Here is a 22,122-nt window from a genome sequence, read left to right as displayed (position 1 = left end):
TGCTTCAGCTGTTTTCTCAAATGACAAGGTGCTGTATTTGGGAGAAGCATGATCTGAGCCAATACACGGAATCATTTTCCAAGTCAGGAGACCTAGATGCTGATATTCATTCTGCTTCCAAGAAGCTGAGTAAGCGTGGGCATGCCATCTACCTTCCTGTGCTTCAATTTTCTCATTTATCAAATGGGATTTCCATCATAGATTCAGCCAACCTCACTGGTTTAATGCAAGCCTTAAAACAACATGGAACCTGGTATTTTAAAAATGGATTTTATTTTTCCTATATTATTATTTATTTGCAGTACTGGGGATTGAACACAGAAGCACTCTACCACAGAGCTAGGTCCCCAACCCTTTTTATTTTTTTTATTTTAAATTTTGAGATGGGGTCTTGCCAAGATGCTGAGGCTAGCCTTGAATTTGCAATCCTTCTGTCTCAGCCTCCTGAGTAACTAGGATTACAGGAATGTGCCACCACACTTGGCTTTGTTCCTATATTTTTAGTCATGATAAAATAGTTACTTCTGCTTTTTCATTTTGGAATAATTTCTATACAATGTTCAATAAAATATTGGCCCCTGAAGTTACACTGGGTATACTGAAACTTGAATAGACACAAATGAGACATTAATACATTAATAAGTGGCTTTACAGGTCTGTCTTTAATTATTGTTTGAGTCTCCTTGTTCACTGCTGTGACTAAAAGAAATGACCAGAATAATTTTAAAGGGGGAAAAGTTTATTTGAGGGCTCACTGTTTCAGAGGTCTTAGTCCACAGAAGGACCGCTCCATTCCTTGGGGCTTGAGGCCAGGCCGAACATCCTGGCAGGAGAGTGTGGTGGAGGGAAGCAGCTCACATCATGATCAGAAAGGAGAGAGAGAGAGAGAGAGAGAGAGAGAGAGAGAGAGAGAGGGAGAGGGGGATTGATTGTACTTTCCAGATACAAAATATATTCGCCATAGCCACACCCCAAATTAACCACTTCTGCCAGCCACACCCCACTTGCCTCCATTTACCACTCAGTTAATCCCCTTAGGGATTAATTCACTGATTAGTTAAGACTCTCCACCTGTAATCCCAGTGGCTCTAGAGGCTGAGGCAGGAGGATCACAAGTTCAAAGCCAGCCTCAGCAAAAGTGAGGCACTAAGCAAATCGGTGACACCCTGTCTCTAAATAAAATACAAAATAGGGCTGGGGATGTGGCTCAGTGGCCAAGTGCCCCTGAGTTCAATCCTCAGTTCCAAAAAGACTCTCACAACCCAAGCATTTCACCTTTGAGCCTTCTTGTATTGTCTCACACATGAGCTTTTGGGGGACACCTCACATTCAAACCATAACAATTATGTATTAATGTCTTTCTTTCTTTGTTCTTCTTTTCTTTCTTTCTTTTTTCTTTAGTGGTACTGGAGGTTGAATCCCAAGGCACTCTACCACTGAGCTACATCCCCATTCCTTTTTATATTTTATTTTGAGGCGGGTTCTCACTATGTTGCCCAAGCTGGCCTTGAACTAGTGATATTCCTCCCTCAATTTCCTGAGTTTCTGTGATAATAGGTATTCCACCATGCCTGACTTTTACGGGTTTTTCTTCTCTTCAACAAGAATAATAGTATATTATTTACTAGTATCCCACTAATGTAGGCTTTAGAAGATTCATGTGCTCAGGGCTTCTTGAAAGCAGATTGCTACCTAAACACAAATATGGATCTCAGCTATGGTTATGACCATGACAGCTGATATTTCGTTTTTACTCCATGATCTTTCTTCTGCTGAGCAAACCACTAGGTTTTTGAAGGACTCGTGTTGTCATTCCTCTCTTCTCCATGTGTTGTACTGTTGTAGAGCCAAACAATTCTAGCTCCCAGTGTGCTTATTTAATAATAATGTGGTGAACTTTCCAAAGAAAGTCTTCCCATTTTCCTCCTGTGTGGTGGTTGTAATCAAGCTCCAACCCTGTGGTCTGGTTCAATGAGAGTGTGTGCTTGCAACTCATTACTGACACTCTTTTTGTATTTAGTCTGTTAAGTTCTGTAAACTGTAAAAGTACCTGATGCTTTTCTTGTTGATAATTTTCTCCTCTACTTTTTCTCAAACTTGGTTGGTGGGGGTTGGGGGAGAGGTTACTTGCTATATATTTTAGAGCTAATTTTCTTTGAATTTTATGTTTTGAAGTAAGAAAGTTGTCAATATTTTAAAGTGTATACACAGATACACACACACACACATACAAATACATCCTAGTTAGAGGTTGAATGGAAATAACAGTTGAGTTGATACTGTGGAACCTGGGTTTATTAGACAATCTTGACATCATTTCCACCTTCATTTCACAAATAAAGAACTGAGAAGCAGAGAGGTTATGCAATGTGGCCAAGATCACATAGAAAGCAGCAATAAAACCTAAACCTCCTATGAACCAGGTCTGGCTCCCCATTGCCTATTTGAGAACATGGTGTGATTACAGCACAATTACACCCATTAGTTGCTTTGTTAATGGCTATATTTGTGCTATCATGAGAGCTGAGTAATTGGGACAGAGATCATATGGCCAAGAAGCCTCACTCTCTGGCCCTTTACATAAAATGGTTTCCCATCCCTCTCTGGGCCTTGGGAGTCCTTTGCCTGGAGCCAGCAGGAGGTGAGTAGGCCGGAGAAGTGTGTAAAACATGGGGCCTGGGGTGGTGGTAGGGGCAGCCAGGCCTGAGGTGGCTCCTATCATTTCTGTCCACATTCCAGTTGTAAGCATCAGTTGTGGGACCACTCAGATGCAAAGAGGACTGGGAAACATGGCCCTTTAAACTGAAGACCTGTGCAGCTGATTCTCAGGACACTAACACCCTATAAAGTGGGATCATGACTTTTGAGGATACCCCACTGTCTCTGCTATAGGGACACAGCACCATGGTTGTCCCTGAATGGTGCAGATACATTTGGGCCAGGAGCTGCTAAACACAAAGCTCCCCTCCAAACTACACTGTCTCAGAGGGTAAGCCCTGTGCCACTGCTGGGAGCCATCAGCCAAATAGGTATGACAATTTCCTTGCCAGCATACCCCCATGTTTCTTTAGTGGAAGGACTCATGGAAATAGGACATTTTGCAGGACATTGCATGTAAGGTGACCTTGCTCAAGGACCAGGGCGGATCCGTGTTTAGGATGTTCCCCCTTTAGAATAGGGCGTATCCTGCTGCTGAGTTCCTCTTGAGTTCTTAGGGTCAGACAGTATATTTTGGGAGACAGAAGCCCAGGAGTAGTGGATTTGGGCAGAGTGTGGATTTGGGCAGAGTGTAGATTTGAGCAAAGAACGTGGATTTCCCCAGAACGTGTTTGTAGATGGCCGGTGTAAATTCGGGAATAAAGAATTGCTGTTTGAATCTACAAGCTGTGTGGAGACTCGTGATTTGTGCCCAGCCAGAGACTGCGGCATGCCACATCATCATTGTCTGACCCCACTACTTGTCATAGATCATTAATGACCTGAAGGATGCACTGGATTCAGAAGAGCCTTCAGAGAGTTGGTCAGATATTAGGAGACATTTGTCAGTCTTGGAGTTGTTGTGGTGGTTTTTAATTTTCTCCATTTACTAAGCATTTCAGTATAATGACACATGCACATTCTTACCAGAGACAATATTTTATTTTAAATCTGCTCCACAATTACACATTGCCTTTATTTATTTATTTATTTTTTTTTTTTACATAATACACATAACTTGTTGGGCTAGGAAAGGATGGCATCACAAAGACAAAATTGCCTATGATTAGTAATACATATTCCCAAAGGGAAAATCAAAAGTTGCTGTCATTTAGTATTCTTCAGCACAAGGTAAAAGATGAGCCTAATAATATAAGTAATTGGGGGAACAAACACAAAACTGTGGGGAACCACCTGTAGCCCTCAGGAAAGCAGAAAGAACCCAATGCAGAAGATCATGTGGCTCTACAAAAAGGGCAGCACTGTTGGTCCTGAGGTTTTGAGTTCCTGGTTCCAGATCTACATGAGGCCTGCTGTGTTTACTAGTTTGGAGATTTTAAGACAACCATTTAGTGAACGTACTACCTTGCACCTATTCCTTGTTTGAGGGCACGATCTCTCCACCCCATGCAGCTTCTCCTATCTGATCAGATGGCCTTGCTTTCTATTTATATACAGTGATAGGAGAGGCCCATGACCCACGCCAGGTCTGTCCAGAACCTTCTGGGATATATATAACAAGGAAATGATAAAAGAGCAGGTTGGCAAACCACACCTTGGCCAAATTCAACCTACTGCCTGCTTTGTTTTTGTCTTTGGAAATAATTACAGACTCACAGATTTACCAAAAAAAAAAAAAAAAAAGTGGGGAGGGCCCAATATCCATCACCCATCTTCCCCCAATAATATTATCTAACATAACTAAGTCACATTATTGTTTTTTTCTTCATATCAGGGATTGAACCCAGGGATGTTTTACAACTGAGCTCCAACCAAGCCCTTTTTATTGTATGAGACAGGGTATTGCTAAGTTGCCAAGGCTGGCCTTGAACTTCCCATCCTCCTGCGTCAGAGATCCAAGTCCACCACACTCAGCTCTAAGGTGCAGTATTAACACCATGAAAATGACACTGGCTTGATATAAATGAGCCAGATTTAACTAGTTCTTAACTCTTTCCTTTCCATTTTTTACTCCCTAGTACTGGGGATCAAACTCAGGGCCTTGCACATGATAGGCAAGTATTGAACCACACGCCTAGCCTTTTAAGGTGTTTTCTGTGCCTCCATGTACAATCTATGGCATCTCATCATAAGTAGAGAATCACAGAACCACCACATGGTCAAGATTCAGAGCTGTTCACTATGGAGCTCCTCCTGCTGCTCATTTAGCACATGTGGCCTTCTCCCTTCAAACACTTGACACCACTGAGCTGTTCTCTAATCATTTTGCCCTTTCAGGAATGCTATAGAAATGCGGCCACACTATACATAATAACCTTTTGCATTATCTGTTTTCACCCAGCTTAATATACTTGAGAGCCCTATATTGCATGTAGCAATAACTCATTCCTTTTTTTCTTAAATACTTTTTTAGTTGTAAATGGACAGAATATCTTCTAATGTGTTTATTTTTCGTGATGCTCAGGAGCCAACTGGTCACAGTTGTGAGGCAAGTACTCTACCACTGAGCTACAGCCTCAGCCCCAGCTCATTCCTTTTTATTGCTGAGCAGCATTCCCTGCTATTGATGTACCACAGGTGCTTAACCATTCACCTGTCGAAGCACTTTTAGATTGTTTCCAGTTTTTGCTTATTGCAAGTAAGCATTGTGTACAGGGTTTTGTGTGAACATAATTTTTTATTTCTCTGGGATAGATGTTCAAGAGTGTTTAGCTGCTGGGTAAATATCGCAAGTGTGCGTGAAAGTCACTAAGACATTGCCAGACTGATTTGCACAGTAGCCGTGCCATAGTATTATTTCCAACAGTGATGTATGAGAGATCCAGTTCCTTTGCATGCTTACTAGCATTTAGAAATGTCAGTGTTTTTATTTCAGCCATTCTTTGAGGTGTATAATAGGATCTCATTGTGGTTTTAATTTGTATTTCCCTAATGGATGGTAATTTTGAACACAATTTCTTGTGCTTAGTTATCAAGTATATACCTTTTTCTTTTTTTGTAAGGTGCCTATTGCAGTCTTTTGCCCTTTTTCTAAGTTTGCTGTCTGTTGTCTTACTGATGAGTTTAAAGATTCTTTATATACAGTCTAACTATGAGTCCCTTATAAGGTATGTGGTTTGAACATATTTCATTCCATTTAGTCTTTAGCATGCTTTTGTTAACCAAGTTTTATTTTAACACAGACACATACATTTATTTACATATATTTGTGGCTACTTTCATGCTACAATGTCAGAAATGAGTATTTGCCACAGGGACCATATGGCATGCAAAGCCTATAGTCCTTACTTTTGGGCTTTTACACAAAATTGCTGACTCCTACTCTGAAGTGGGAAAACAAAAATATGAAGGCCTCAAAAGTGCTATGGACTCTTTTGGCAAGCTAATACATCCTATGGACTTCTCCACACAATATTGCTTTAAAATGCATTAAAAATAAAACAAAACAAAATATAGGATTATGAAGGAAATCAGTCCCATTTAAAAGGAGTTTTTTTAAAAAATAGAAAAATAAAAATAAATATGTGATATAACAAAGTATGTTTATTTATTCCTTAATAAAATCTGTAGCAGATCTAACTAGTTACTACCGTTACTTTGAAGAAGTGCTGAGCATACATGATAAATTGAGATATTTGTATCAATTCTAATGTGACTTAAAGATATCATTGGTAACAAAAATCATAGCTACCAGGAAGACTAGTGGGGTGTTTGCATACATAATTAAAGAAATGGCTAAATTTCAGTTAGGAATTAATGAAAGCAAAGATAGCATTTTCCCCATCTATGTTGTCTCCATATAAACCAGGTTAAGAGTGGTGCACTCCTGCAATCCTTGTTACATGGGAGACTGAGGCAGGAGGATCACAAGTTTCAGGCTAGCCTGGGCAATTTAGCATGACCCTGTCTCAAAATTAAATAAAAAGGTCTGAGGATTTAGCTCAGTAGTAGAGTGCTTGCCTAGCCCACACTAGGCCCTCAGTTTAATCCCCAGTACTATACAACAAAGCAAAAAAAAAAAAAAAATTACTTTAATCAAGTCCAAAACTATCCTGATTAGCAGATTAGCAAAGTGAAGTCTAATTTTTTGGACCTTGTGAATTGTCTCATTATATAGCAAGTTAATAGCAAACTGAAGTCTGAGAACAATCAATATATATTCCCTTATTCCAAAGCTTCCTGTTTTCTGGAATCTCAAGGTTTTAGGCTTAGATGGAACATATAAATGACAGAGCCAAGTTATTTTGGAACAAATGTAAAATTTGGACTTATCCTATTTGATTTTCTCTTTAAAAAAGAGCCTTACCTGCTAACAAAAATCAAAGTCAAGTTTTCCCAAGATCCAGTGAGATATGTCTAAACTAACAGGTAATTGATTATAGGTAAGGCTGTTAAGAAAGCCGCTCTGGCCTAAATTCAGAGCTTTTTTCTGCATACATGTGATCCTTTCATGCTTCAATAAGACCCTGATGTCTGTGAGCCAAAATTCTGGACATAATATTCAGAGATACTTTGCCTGTGAACACTTTAAAATTGCATCGGTGACAGAGGAGATTATAATTAAAGTATATTCTCCTGTTATTACAAAACCAAACTAGAAAGCATCCAATAAAGCTCTCCAAAGGTAAAACTATGGTTTTGGCTATTCCTCAAATCCTTCAGCTCAGTTTTTTGCATACTATGATGTCCCATCCAAACAGTTTGATGTACTTATAACATTTGGTTTATGTGCAAGACAGCTTGATTATAAGAAAAATGTCCTAGGGTATTTCTTTCTTCATTAATTCTGACTTTATCTTAGGCTAACTGTTCTAGACAGACAGTGAATAAATGTGTTCTGAATGCCTTTTCTCTGTCAACAACCATTCCCAGTTACATTAACTATATTTCCTTATGTTCTGTATTTTTCTTCTTTTTGTAGTGTGTGCTTTAGACCAATCATTTAGTCCTTTACATATGTACTAACCCATTTAGTCCTCCCATTTAATAAAGAATCCATTTAATAAAGAACCCATTTAATAAAGAAATTGAGGTACAAAAAAGATAAATAATTCCAGTTATTTAGGGTAATGAGGGTCATATACTAGTTAGTAAGTGGTGAGACCATGATCAGGCTAATGTTAGAACTTGAGTTCATCTTGTTGACCACTAAGCTGTGATCCCTCTATCTAAAAAGCTTCTTCACAGCAAAGGACACAATCAAGAGTGTGAAGAGAGGGCCTGAAGAATGGGAGAAAATCTTGGCCACCTGCACCTCGGATATAGCATTAATTTCCAGGATACATAACGAACTTATTTTCTGTATTCCTGATCTCTGGCATTAGGGCCTTGTGAAAGGCACCCCTCTCGGGGTTAACTTTCCCTAGAAATAAACATTTGCCTGCCTATAGGTCTTTCATAGGCCTCCAGAGACAAAGGTATATTCTTCCCATTAACATGGGTTTGCCTTTGTTCTTTTAAAACACTGATCCTTTCATCATTTTGTTAAGAAGCCTCTGACCACTTCCTGGGTGTGGCTTGAATTACAGTGTCAGCAGGGAGTAACTTAATCTTGGTCATCTGGGACAACTTTCTGATCCTCAAACTTCTTGTCTAGTAGAAGGAAATGTGACCTCATCTTATTCCTCCTGCTTTTGCTTTTCTCTTGCCTTATCTATCCCTCCATCCATAATACATTCTAAGAAGGCAGGGACAATTGGGGTGGGGCTAGTATTAGACCAGAGTATTTTCCCACTTGTACCTGTCAGGGTGCTGCAGGAAGCATCTGGTTTGCACAAATGATTTTATTGAAGAGAGTTTATTAAATGAAATGTTTTCAGAGGTTCAAATAGACTTAAGGGAATCCATCAAGAATGGTGAGGACAAGCAACTGCAGCGACCCTAGGCCTGAAAATCAAGTGTGTATGTGTTGGGGAGGGGGTTGCTGGACCCTCTGAGAGTCATAACCGTGAGAGAGAGGACACTAGAAAGACGCATGGCACAAAAGAACATAATCACAGCAAAACCCCTGATCTGACAAGGGGGCACAGTGGGATAAGTAGGCTGGCCTGTCTTCTTTCCTGCCCCCTAATCTCTGGTAAGAATCACCCATCAGTCAAACCCAATAGGAAGCGAGAGGGCAAAGAAGTACTTTAGATGTCAGCCTCCCAGGCTGCAGGCAAGGCAAAGGGTGAAGAATTAAGGGGCAAAGAGTAATACATTGTCAACATTTGGAAGTTTAAAAAATGGTTCACATTTTATATAAAACAAACCACTTGGTACAACTTACTACTACTTTGCTTTTAGAATAATGAATTCCTCACATGCCAGAAGAAATGTAACAGTACCACCTGGAAGTTCAATAGCTCTATGGCATCTGGTACCTCATCTTGCCATGCATGGGGTTCAGATCCTGCTCCCCCTCAACATATCTCCTTACTGTATTGTTCATTTCTGCCAGGAGTAATAAAAATCTGTGTCAACATTACATGTTCTTAGGATCACAAATTTTTAGGAAGTCCATCTTGTTCAATACCCCCCACCATATACATCAGGAATCACTTAGCATTGCTGACACATTATTTGGTCTGATTGAGTACTTTGATGACAAACTGCTTACTGTCTCTTGAGAGAAACTTCTATTATTGAACAACTCTGTTTTAAAAAGTTGTTAATACTAATTCACAACAATATTTATTGGAAGTTACTTTTTTTTTTTGCGGGTGGGGGGGGTGCTGGGGATTGAACTAAGGGGCACTTAACCACTGAACCACATCCCTAGCCCTATTTTGTATTTTCTTTAGAGACAAGGTCTCACTGAGTTGCTTAGTGCCTCATTTTTGCTGAGGCTGGCTTTGAACTTGTGATCCTCCTGCCTCAAACCCTCAAGTGGCCCGGATTACAGACATGCATCACCATGCCTAGCGAAGAATTACTCTTTTAAATAACTTTTTTTTTTTTAATCAAAGCTGAGGCAACTTTAAATTTTAAAGTGGAAATTCTCTAACTTATACCTCCAGGACAGTCCTATACCATAGTTTACCATTAGGACATGTTTTCTTCTCTTAAGGTGTTTTAGGGGGTCTAGAATCCTGGAGATTCTCATTTGCTACTACTATGAAGGAAAATAAACTCAAAGAGTTGATTGAGGTGATGAGTTGGGCCACAAAGGGGATTAGATACTTTTAGGGGACAAAGATTAGATACTTTTAGGGGAAAAAATGATTGTTGTAGAATTACTAGCTAGAGGTAGCAGAGGAATATAAACAGTAAATATAAACAGTGTAATATTAAACAGGAATGTTTGTAGCACTGAGGAACAAAAACTGTCTGAAACAACAGAACTGAAAGATTCAGTGATAATTATCCATTCCCACTCTCACCCTCCTGCACTTTGCTTGGGTCCTGGGAAGATGTATGAGCTATATGGAGGCCCTCTGGCTTCTGGTTAGGTTCTGATTAGCCATTTGGGGGATGTTTGAAATATATAATCCCTTTCACATTCTTCCTTCTTGGGGATTCCTGTAAATTGGCTGAATCTGTCCACTCAAGGCTTATGTCTGACTGCCCTCTCCATAGTTTTCTCTCTAGATTCTAGTAGATATCTTTGCTTTACGCTTGGGTCCCTGCATAATCCTTGTGGTTTCCTACACCATACCCACAGATGTAAATAATCCTGTTCTTTATTAAATTGCCCAACTGGAATGTACTGTCTGTTTCCTGATAGGACCCTGATTGACATACTAAGTCCCATTAATCGCCCAACACATGTTTATTGAGTAACTACTACATTCTAAGGAAGAATACAATGGTGATATTGGACAGTTAATGCCTAGAAGGGAAGTCTGGAATGAGAAGACAACCACAGAAACAGATTATTATATTACATGTTAATAAATGATGCCAAGCATTGGATGGGGAGGTGGGTAGGGTGTAAGATAGTCAGTCATAGGGAGCCTCATGGGTTCTTGGTGGAGATAGGTTCAGGCAAATTGAGAGGCAAGAAGGTAAATAAGGAGTGATCAAGAACCTCAAGAGACATTGACAGCCAAGGACATCAGAGCCAATCAGGATTAGGCTGGGCCTGATCAAAGAAAGACTTTAATGTGAGGAGGGGTCCTTTTCTTCCATTTTCTTATTCTCGCCACCAAGGGGAACTAAATGATACATGAAATCGGCAGCCTCTCACTCTTAGCCTTTTAATCTTGTCCCACTACCAGGGTTTGACATTCCTACTTTCTTGGCCTAAAACCCGTCTTTGGAAAATTACCTCCATACACATTCTGCACAGTTTAAGGTCATTAAGATTGCAACAAGACAATATAGTAAAATAACCTTGAAGATAAGTTACAGAGGAAGGATAGAAATGAACATTCCCCCAAATATTCTAGAAACCCTGGCAGTCAGACCCTTTTTCTCTGACAGCAACATATAATACTGACATGTTCTTGCCCCATGAAGAAGAGGGAAGGTAATTTTAGAAACAGCAGAGAGTAAGCTTCAGGGCATCAAAGTGATTCCACTAAGAGGCTTTTGGTTCATATCGGTTTTGCAGGTCCCAGTTCAGGAAATAGAACCCAGGACCTTGTGCATGCTAAGCAAGTACTCTAACCTAGGTGGGCACTTTTAAAATCCATTTTATCACACACCACAGGAAAGTTCAGGGTCCAGGAGGTGCCTGTTTTCCCCTCTTAAAAACAAGCGGTTATTTTTTGGTTGGTATTTTGTTTTGTCGTTGTTTGGTTTGGTTTTGGTATTGAGGATTGAACCCAGGGACGTTTAGCACTGAGCCACATCCCCCTGCTCTTTTTATTTTTTATTTTTTTAAAATTTTGAGACAGGGTCTCTTGCTAAATTGCTTAGGGCCTCGCTAAACTTCTGAGGCTGACCTCCAACTTGCGAACCTCCCGCTGGGATGACAGGCGTGCACCACACACTACAAGCGGTTTGGCTGCTAGCCCACCACTGCCCAAACCATCCAAGGTTCCTTCTTGACCCTTCCTTGGCATCAGAACTGGGACCCAAGAGATGTCATTTAAAAGCACACGCATAACCGCATGGAACAGATCCCTCTCTTCTGATAACCCAAAGCCTGCGCGGGAAGAGTTAAAAAGACATTTGGTGAGCCTGAATTCCTCCGAGCGCGCTCTCTGAACAAGTAACTGGATCAGTCACTCCAGCCCTCTGCGAACTCCGATGCTGGGCCAGTGGGCCGCCACTGAGCTGGGAGAGCTCTCGATGGCCGCGTGATCCCGGGGGTGGGGCCGGTTTCGGATCCAGTGCCAGCTGCCCACCCCCAGGAGGCCCCACAGCCCGAACAACCTCCGAGAAAGCCCCTCCCCGTAGGCGGAGATATCGCCAAGAAATCCCGACCCCGGGGCCTGCGGGGGCTAGTACCCAGAGGCTGCCCGGCGCGGACCGTGAAGTTGTGACAGCCATGGAGAGCTACAGAGGCTTCTTGGCGCTGCTGGTGTCGGCGCTATCGGTCGGCTTCCTGTCGGTGCTTTTCACCCTCATCTGGGTCCTCCACTACCGAGAGGGGCTCGGCTGGGACGGGAGCTCGCTCGAGTTCAACTGGCACCCGGTGCTCGCGGTGACAGGCTTTATCTTCATCCAGGGCATCGGTACTGGGCACCTCCTGGGGGGGGGGGCGGCGGAGCGTGGCCGGCGACAAGGAAGAGGGCGGGCTCCGGCGGGGCGCGGGCGGGGCCCGGCCAAGCGGCGATCGCGGCGCTGCAGCGGCGGCACCCGGGCGGGAGGGCGCAGTGAGGACGCGTTGCGGGGGGGCGGCGGCGAGGAGCGCAGCTGGCCTGAGTCGGCCAACTCGGTGCTGTGGGTCTGGGTCGCACCGGGACGTCCCTGCGTCTGCAGGAACAAGAGTGGAGATATGCCCCAGCACCGCGCTTCCCTGCCACTTGCCCCTAAAAGTCGCCTCTGTGGGCGGAGCCTGCGCAGTCAGGGGCGCCGAAACCCTCTAGCCGGAGGCCTTTTGCTGAACTTGTTAGAAGGCTGCAGAGTGAGAGAGGAAGGCTGCGGGGCAGAATGGAGGGGAGACAACTGGCCTCTCCCGTAGCTTCCTTAGCTCTGGATGAAGGGGCTGAGCAGCTGGTAGCCGCGGCGAGAGGCGGAGCATCCTTTCAGGGTTTCACCCGGTTAAACTCAGTCGAGCCTTCGCTCAGTCTAAACACACTCAAAGGGGTGTTTCGCCGCCCTGCCCAGTCATTGGACGCTCTGGAACCCAGGGTGCTTATGTGGCGGCCCACTGGCGAAAGTTCCCCTCCGGGGCTTCCTGTTGGGCGGTGGCCCCAAACGAGGGGTAGGAGAAGTCCAGGGAGAGCTTGCGGCTGCGTGGCTCCGAGCGATGCTCCCGCGCGCGACGTCCCTAGGGTTGGCCGTGTCGCTGCTTGCCCGCGGTGTGCCAGCTCCCGGCCTACTTCTTCCGTGATGAGGCTGGGTGGGAGAGGGGTTCAGAGGGAGGCTCAGTCTACGGTGGTGTCTATTGTCGTTAGGTAGGTCTCACGACAGTTGTCTTCGGCGGCTTGGCTGGAGGAACCTCTAGTTAGTGGCGCAAGCACCATTTATTTGTAACCACTTTCTCGAAAGTGAAATCAAGGCGGTGGCCTTGAGAATACATTTAGCAAATTGTAGAAATTGGTGGGCTGGAGTTAAGTTGCAGAAAATTATCTTGCGGAATGGACTGAATTGGGAAAGAGATGCCCACCAGCGGGAACCTTCTACCTGGCCCCTGAGCAGGCTAGGCTGCCTTTTCTTCACCAATATTTAATTCCCCACAAACAAGTGAAGAAAAAAGCGCTGGTCTCATTTCTAAAGAGACGTTTTTGTTTTGTTTTTCCTTTTTAAACTTGTGCTACAACTTTGAGCAAGTTCTCAATTCGGGGTGTAGTGGACGGTGTTACTAATGCTCAGCCTTTGGAGGCTTCCCTGGTATGCTCCTCAGAGTGTGAGCGTCACTGGTCATCCGAGTTATTTTGTTGCATAATTCCCAGATGTTTTGCTACTGCACTAAAAGGAGGGGAAAAAATATTCAAATTCCAAAGTATGTCACCAGTACACTTTCCTTCACGGCGGAGCCTTTTAGTTTGGCCAGAGCTGTGGACACTTCTGTTTACTCAAAGTGGTAGGAACAGTCTTTTCATCTCTTCCCTCCACCTCTGAAAGTAGCCCCTAAAACCGAGAAGCTCTTCAAAGGCTTGAAGTGTGTTCTAATAATTGAGGTCAGGGGACACAGGTGATAGTGCTTGTTGCCTGACTTCCCACAGAGGACACAGTCAAAACATTTGAATTTTGTGTGTCCACTAAATGCATTATATGAGTAAACTGAAGGACTGAGGAGTTAAGTAACATACCCATGGAAGTAGCCTAAGTCCTTTCAATGGCCCAACTTTCAAGGAGTTCTCTGCTTTTAGGGCAATGAACTTATTCTTTGCAGTCTTCTCTTCAGAGAAGTCAAAAGCTTTACTTAAAATACATTTTGAAACCCTATTTTCACGTTATAATCCAAGGGTTTGTGTAAAAGATTTTCTGATTTCTCTAAATTGTGGATTTCTCTTAATCTGTTTATACTTCCTTTGGGGCAAAAATGTGTAAACGGATATTGGGGAATTTTTCATGTGTTGCTGTTATGCAAACCTCATTTTTTTTTAGGTTTAGTCACTCTCTTTTGTGTTAATATTTCAATGTTTGTCTTGTCAACATTACCCACCCTGTTTATTGTTTGGATCCTGAATTTGCAAAGCATTTTAATCATGTAGTACATGTAACTGACATGAACATAAACTTTTTCATATATGCAGACGCCATACATAATTCTCCCTGGTTCTCCTGTATCTTGGCTCACACATACTCAGCCAAGCAGTAGGAAGTGTCCAGGGGAAGAGAAGTAAATACAGAAGCTACTTGGTTTATTATGGAGTTCCATCTCCAATAAACCTATCATATGTTGAAAATAGTATAACTTGAAAATGCATATTCCTAATCTACTCTGGGTTAGCAACACTGTACAATACTCTGTAGAGCATTGAATGTTATGATGGTGTAGCCAACTGGGAGCTGTGGCTCATTGCCACTGCTCACCATCTCAAGAGTATAATCATACTGCTAGCCTGGGAAGAGATCAGAATTCAAAATCTGAAGCACAGTTCTACTGAATGCACATGGCTTTGGTACCATTGTAAAGCCAAACAACCCCTAAGTCAAAACATCCTAAGTCAGACAGTCTGTAGTTGACTTTATTGATGGTGAGGCACACATATGTTCAGACTATCCATGTTATACTGGGCTTCTTTACTGTATGTTATTGCTTTAGGGAGGAAACTTTAAGGCTATGAGATTTTAGATCTCTAATAATGAACATGATGTAATAGAACACTTATATAATACACAAATATTTGGAAATGAGGATGGGAAAGCTAACATATAGTTATTACTCTAAGCATAGAGTGCTTTACAAATACAGTATACAAACAGTGAACAGAATTTGAAACTATGTTAAGAACAAATATGGGTCTGAAATACTTTAAGCCTTGAAGAAAGTAAGACTAATATAGAAGTTGAAAAATAAAATCTTCCCCACCCCCATGCACACATACAATCAAGTATACTCCAAATATATTTTGGAAAATATATGTATTCTAAGTTAAAGTATAACAGATTATGGAAAATGTAAAACAAAAAAAAATTTTTTTGAAATGAAGTCTTGCTTGCCTTTAATTCCTGGGCTCAAGTGATCTGCTGCCTCAGCCTCCCATGTAGCTGGGATTACAGGCACATGCCACTGTGCCCTGCTAAACAAAATCTTAAATAAGAGAAATCTACCTAACAGTCTCTGACACTAATGAGGAAGAATTTAGAAGAGGCTTTGTACTTCTCTAAAAGCAATGATTCCCATGAAATCAAGTATATTGCCAGGAAATCAGAGAAACAACCCTTGTAAAGAAGGCTGCAGAAAAGACTGCAATGAATAAATGCTCTCAAAGTAGCATTTGGTCTTTTAAAAGGTTCAACAAGGTGGAATGTGTTCTTTAGTAAAAGGTAGAAAATTCAGGTGTCTACTTTAGCCGAAGAAGTCTTAGCAATTCTATACTTGTACTTTCCCATGTGTGGAACTCCTTTTGTGGTGTAAACTAAAGGAAGGGAAATTAAATAGTTTAATGATCTCAAGTTGGTTTTGTGAGATATAATATAACTACATTTAAGTAACATTTAAAAGACTAACAGAAATCAAGAGCAGTTCTTAAAAGGAAATTGGGATATCCTATTAATCTATGTAAAAGTGACTAAATTTCAAGATCAATTAAATATATTGAAAAGCCTCTTGCAAAGAAGATATTTGAGGAAGTGCCCCAAACATCTATTCCAAAACTAGCCAGGGGAAAAACAGGCTTCTATAACAAAACCTATCAGTCTTAGAGAAGGAGGGTTTTTTTCAAAACAAAAACATAATTGGAAGCAACTCAGAACACATTTTTTTTGTTATAAATAAATGCATTCACTAGTAAAAATGTTTTAGATATGCTTATTTTGTTCACTGCTCAATCTCCAGCACCTAGAACTGACACGATAGGCCAATAAATAGTTGTTGAATGAATAAATAATTATTTCTGCACCATAGTTAAATTGCTAGTAACAAAATCCAGTTTTGCAGCTACTGAATTGTAACGATAACAACATCTGAACTAAAAGTGCCTTTCCTGTCCCCTAGTGGTTATCCTGTTCAACAATTTAGAAACACTGCTTAGTCAAATTCAGGGAAGACTGGACATGCAGTTGTACTGACAAGGCATCTTTATTCTAAGCTACAGAGCTCATTAGTTCATTACTGCCTGGTATCTTCTGTTCCTCCTCTTGCCTACCTAAGGACAGCACTTAATTCTCCCTCTTTTCTTCTGCATCATTAAGTTTCTCACCCCCTCCCTTAGATTATTTCCAATATGTTATAGTTTATGCCATCTTAATCTCTCTCTCCCCCTACCCATCTATCTCTGTCTCTCTCCCCTGTATTCCTCCCAAGCGACGGCCTCAATTTTCTTCTGGCCTTACTGTAGAACATTTTGAAATATGAGTCTGTATCTATAGTCTCTAATTATTTTCCTCTGTCCTCTCTTGAACCTTCTCTAATCAGGCTCTCTTGTTCTGCTCCACAAAATTGTTCTTGAAATAATAATCAATTGCTTCCACATTGCTTATACCAGTGGTCAATTCTCAGACCTCCTGTTGCCTGACTGGAAGCTTGTATTTGACATAACTGACCCCTCAGTCTTCTCTTCCTTCATTTGGTGGATTGAACAACTTCTAGGATACCCATCTCTTTGGCTCTTCTCTCTTTCTTGGCCACCCCTCCTCTATCTCCTTTGCAGGTTGCTCCCCATCTCCCTGATTATTTCAGGTTAGAGCTCCCAGGGCTCATTCTTCTAAGTACTTCAGCTTTCCTGCATTCCTTCCCGTGGTGGTCTCACCCACCTTCCAGGCTTTAAGTGCCATATACTATACACTGAGCTCTCCCATCTTTATATACTCACCCCATACTCTCCCCTGAACTCTACAACCAGATATTCATCTGCCTATACAAACTCTCTATTTGGATGTCAAATAGACATGTCCAAATCTCAGCTCTTGATATTCCTCACATGTCCCAAAACACTTCTCTTATAAGTTCTACCATTTTAGTAAATGGCAATCTCATCTTTCTAGATGTTCGGAACTATACAATCATTCTTCATTCCTCTCTTCCACACTTCTCATCCAATCCATCAGAAATTTAGATACATTATTATCCAAATTCTGACCATATTCTGACCACTGACTATTTAAATTACTAATTTATTATTTCTCTTTTTCTACTAGAATGCAAGCAACCCAAGGGTAGGGATTTTGTCTGTTTTCTTCACTAATGTATCCATAGCATTACCTAACATGGAGTAGGCATTCAACAGATATTCTTTGAATTAATGAATGTTTAGCCAATCCTTTAAACCAGGAGTCACACCTACAAGGATTGAGTGAATGAAGTAATTAAGTGAAGTGGATTTAGAATAGAGTATCACCGGATGTCTTCCCTGGGTCAGCACAACATTCAGACACGAGAAACTACTAGGACCACAGTGAGAATCAGTCAGTTCAGCAGGACATAAGACAGGAACCTGAGGTTGCTAATAGGGCAGCATCAGGTACTCCTCTTTGGTGGGCACCCTGGCCTCAGGAATTCATTTAACCATACATATAGCTCTCCTTAAACAGTCCTCTTCCCAGATTCCAGCTCAGATATGAGGAGATGAGATGCATACTGGTGGATCACACCCTGTAGGAACCATTTTTCTCTTGTAATACTCTAGACCTCATTTCCAGAATTCCTACAAGGGATATGCAGTGGGTTGAATAGTGGCCTCCAAAAATATAGATCCAAGTCTAATTCCAGATACTTTATATTTTAGTCAGATTTTTCATCTTCATGACCAAAAGACCTGACGAGAACAATTTAGAGAAGGAAAAGTTTATTTTGGTTCACTGTTGCAGAGGTTTAGTCTATGGTCAGCTGACTCCATAGCTCTGGGTCTGAGGTGAGGTAGGACATCATGGCAGAAGGGTGTGATGGAGGAAAATAGCTCAGGACATGGCAGCCAGGAAGCAGAGAGAGCTCTGCTCAATTGCTCTGTAGGAGTTACAGGAGAGTAGCAGAATGATTGCTTAGCATGTGTGTGGCCCTGGGTTTCATTCCCAGCACCACCACCCCCCCCCAAAAAAAAAAAGATGCAGTCATGTCTATAAGTTGTTCACATTTGAATTGGTTAGAGAGGAGAAATGATTTTTTATTTCTAAGAATGTAAGTTGTACTGATCCCTGAATACTTAAAACTGGCTGGGACCTTAAATTCAAATTCTCATTTGAATTTGGCCACATAAAACAGCTAGGTGATATGTGAACCAGGACTGTTTCTAATCTGTCATAATATTCATATGAGACACAAGAAACTATAGCTGGATATAGCTGATATTTCTTTTCTTTTCCCCTCTTTCCCTCCTTTCTTCCTTCCCTCCTTTCCTTTAGTGGTACTAGGGATTGAACCCAGGGGTACTTTAGTATTGAGCTACATCTTCAGCCTTTTTTATTCTATTTTGCCTCTATTTTGAGGCAGGGTCTTGCTCAGTTTCCCAGCCTGGTCTTGAATTTGTTTTTCTCTTGGCTCAGTGTCCTAAGTTACTGGGATTACAGGCATGTAGCATCATACCTTACCTGATCTTTCTAAGAACACAAAATTTCTGGATATTTATTTATAAATGTCTAGCCAATAAATTGATCTTTTTCTATTTTCATACACATTTGATCCCAAGTGGCTGCCTTTGGGATGATTTCAGTCACTTTAGAGAGATGTTTCTTGTTTTCATGATATTCATGCAATGAGACAGTGCAGATGCACAGGCCCAGGCACATTTCAGAGGTCTGATTCTCTGACAGCTGCTGCAGGAATTTAAAGGGGATTCTTTTTTTTTTTTTTTTTTTTTTCAATTTCAACTTGAGGTCCTTTGGATAGAATCTGGTAAAGTCATGGGTGGACAGGGAAATGAGTTATAAAGATGGATAATCCTGTTCTAAGTATTCTATCAAGGAGCGAAAAGTAAGACTTTATTCAGAGGGAGGAAATTATCATGACACAGCATGTTTAAGTAGAATTTATGTTTAAAATCCCAGTGTAGTTTGAGGTCAATAACTTATTTTTAAATTAACTTAAAGTTGTTACGCAGGCCTAAGTGCAGAATCTTTTTTACTTACTTGAAAGGACTTCTTGGTCTCATATTAGCTAGTACTTGGGTCAGCAGGACAATTTGTCTTGAGTTTTTGATTTGTACCTTTTAAAAGAGGATCTGTCATAACAAAAATTGGTAAGTAAGGTGATGGATATGTTAAATACTTTGATATAGCCACTTCACAATGTACACATGTATCAAAACATCATATTGTATATCACAAATAATTTTTCTGACTGTAATAAGTTTGAGGGGCTGGAGTTGTTGCTCAGTAGTAGAGTGCTTACCTGGCATGTGTGAGGCTCTGAGTTCAATCCTCAGCACTGTATACAAATAAATAAATAAAATAAAAAGATCCATTGACAATTTTTTAAAAATTAAAAAAAAAATTTGAAAATAATATCAAAAGAGGATCTACTCTTTTGCTGGGAATACTGAATGATTACTGTGTTTTATTAAGATTTACTTTTTCATTGGGACTGGGGTTGTGGCTCAGTGGTAGAGCACTTGCCTCACATGTGTGAGGCACTGGGTTTGATTCTCAGCACCGCATATAAATAAATGAATAAAATAAAAGTCCATCAACAACTTAAATAAATAAATAAATAAGATTTACTTTTTCAGCCGGGCACCATGGCACATGGCCTGTAATCCCAGTGGCTTGGAAGGCTGAGACAGGAGGATCCTGAGTTCAGAGCCAGCCTCAGCAAAAAGCGAGGTGCTAAACAACTCATTGAGACCCTGTCTCTAAATAAAATACAAAAAAATAGGACTGGGGATGTGGCTCAGTGGTCAAGTACTCCCCCTGCAAAAAAATTTACATTTTCACGTATACTTACTGAATTCCCACTGTGTACCAGGCTCCATGCCAACTTCTGGGATGTGATGATGAACAAAATAAGTGTATTTCTACCTCCTAAATCACAAGACAGAAACTAACAGCAACTAGAGTCACAGTGCTTTTCATGTCTGGGGATGTTCCTCTCCCTCCAAGCTCTCCTTCCTCATCTGCTCCACTTTGATAGATTCTCATCTTACCTTCCATAAGACCAACTTGTGTATGTGTGTGTGTGTGTGTGTGTGTGTGTGTGTGTGTGTGTGTGTATATATATATATATATATATATATATATATATATAATGTGGGGGAGAAAGTGGTGCCAAACCAGAGATTACTTAAAGAATGTTTTTTTCTTATATTTCTGAGTTTTGATTATACAACTAGGATCTGAGAAATTTTCCAATAATTAAATTAAAAATCTAGTTACTGTATTTTCTTCTTCATTGTCTAGAGAATAATTATATATAGTTACTAATTTCTTTCCCCCCTTCAATCCTTCCTTTATTTCTAAGTTTAGAACACTAGCATGTTCCATCAACAATAGCTTTTCTTTGAAAAGATTTAAAATGTATTTATTACATATATAATTCACACTTCCCCTCATTTTTGTGGAAAAAAAATGGTCTTGGTAATTAGAGCCTCCAACAGATAACCCTTGTTCCAGTCACAAGTAGCTGTTTTATACCATTTCTCCTTCTTGTGGGTTTAGCAGACCTCTTCTTCCTTCTCATTGAGCCTCAGGAATGGTGTCTAGGTAAGTGCCAAGCCAAAGAAGCAAGAAATATTTAAATTCCACACTGCAGGCAATTTTTAAAATTGTTGAGAATAGCTTCTTCCTTAAGAAATGTGATCTGGTTTGTTAAACTTCCCCTTTTTTTCCCTAAAGTCTACCATATTTCAGCTGTTTGTATGTTTTTTTAAAGCATATAAACAGCTCATTGAAATGCATGATTTTACATTGAATCTTTGCTTATCCAGGGAGCATTTTGAAGCACATTCATCTGTGCAGCTGAGCCCCTGTGTAGCCACGGCAGAAAAACCTGTGTGCCTCACTTGGAAGAGCCCATAAGTCTCCACCAGCTGCCTGTTGAGCAGTTGAGGCTAATTGGCTACTGGGTTTGCAAACTTACAAAAATATTGTTTTAACTTTAAAACTATAAAGAACTCTTCCAACCATACCAAAAATAATATAATAGTTCCCCATATATTCACTACTCAGATTTAGTAGATGTTAAGATTTGGGGCACCATGAAAATCTATATGCCAGTAATCAGTGCTGGTGAGAATGAAGCATAAAGTTGGGTGATGGAAGGGAGAGGCACCCTAACCTGACAAGAAGAAGAGGTAGGAAAACCTGAGATAGACCCAGGGCCTCTAAAAACACAATTGTCTGGGTCCATTTGGATCAGAAGCAAATGAGATCTTCCTTCTAAAGTAATAGGATAATAATTGGTGTTTTGTTAATAGCCTAACATCATCTATGAGGAATTAAATAGGTTCCATTCATGCAACTGCTGGAGAAAGAAAGCTAGTATGCAGCCCATTTGCAAATCTTGCTATTTGGAAGCTGATGTGGGAGTTCAAGACCAGCCTGTCTTTGAAACCCTGTCTCAAAAAAAGAAAAAGAAAAAAAAGAGAAAAGAAAAACAAACAACAAACATATTTGAGTGAAGGTGAAACGTTTAAAAATCAAGTTTTTACATTCAAAAGGAATAGATTTCCGTGTTATGAAAAACTTGACACATTCCTGTGCCCCAGGCATGGGGAAGAGTACAGAGTGTTCACTGGGAATGCAGTGGTCTTGGGGTTTTGGGCAACAATTTCTTAAACTTTTTTTTTTTTTTTTTTGAAGAACAGCATGCACAAGAGTGCCTAAGTCATGTGA

General features: G+C 40.8%; 1 protein-coding gene across 2 annotated transcripts in view; it reads left to right on the top strand.

The window, feature by feature from the left end:
• Window positions 1–11,988: 11,988 nt before the first annotated feature.
• Window positions 11,989–22,122, top strand: part of Cybrd1 (cytochrome b reductase 1) — a 28,526-nt gene continuing 18,392 nt past the window's right edge. For both annotated transcript variants that reach the window (XM_076866074.2, XM_076866075.1), the window contains exon 1: window positions 11,989–12,260. In XM_076866074.2, the coding sequence (XP_076722189.1) occupies window positions 12,074–12,260 (187 nt within the window). In that variant the 5' untranslated portion in view covers window positions 11,989–12,073. The remainder of the gene's footprint in view (window positions 12,261–22,122) is intronic.

The sequence above is a fragment of the Callospermophilus lateralis genome, chromosome 9 (assembly GCF_048772815.1).
Source record: "Callospermophilus lateralis isolate mCalLat2 chromosome 9, mCalLat2.hap1, whole genome shotgun sequence".
Lineage (NCBI taxonomy): Eukaryota > Metazoa > Chordata > Mammalia > Rodentia > Sciuridae > Callospermophilus > Callospermophilus lateralis.
Note: the sequence above shows the minus strand (reverse complement) of the source record. Positions and strands in the feature narration are given on the sequence as shown.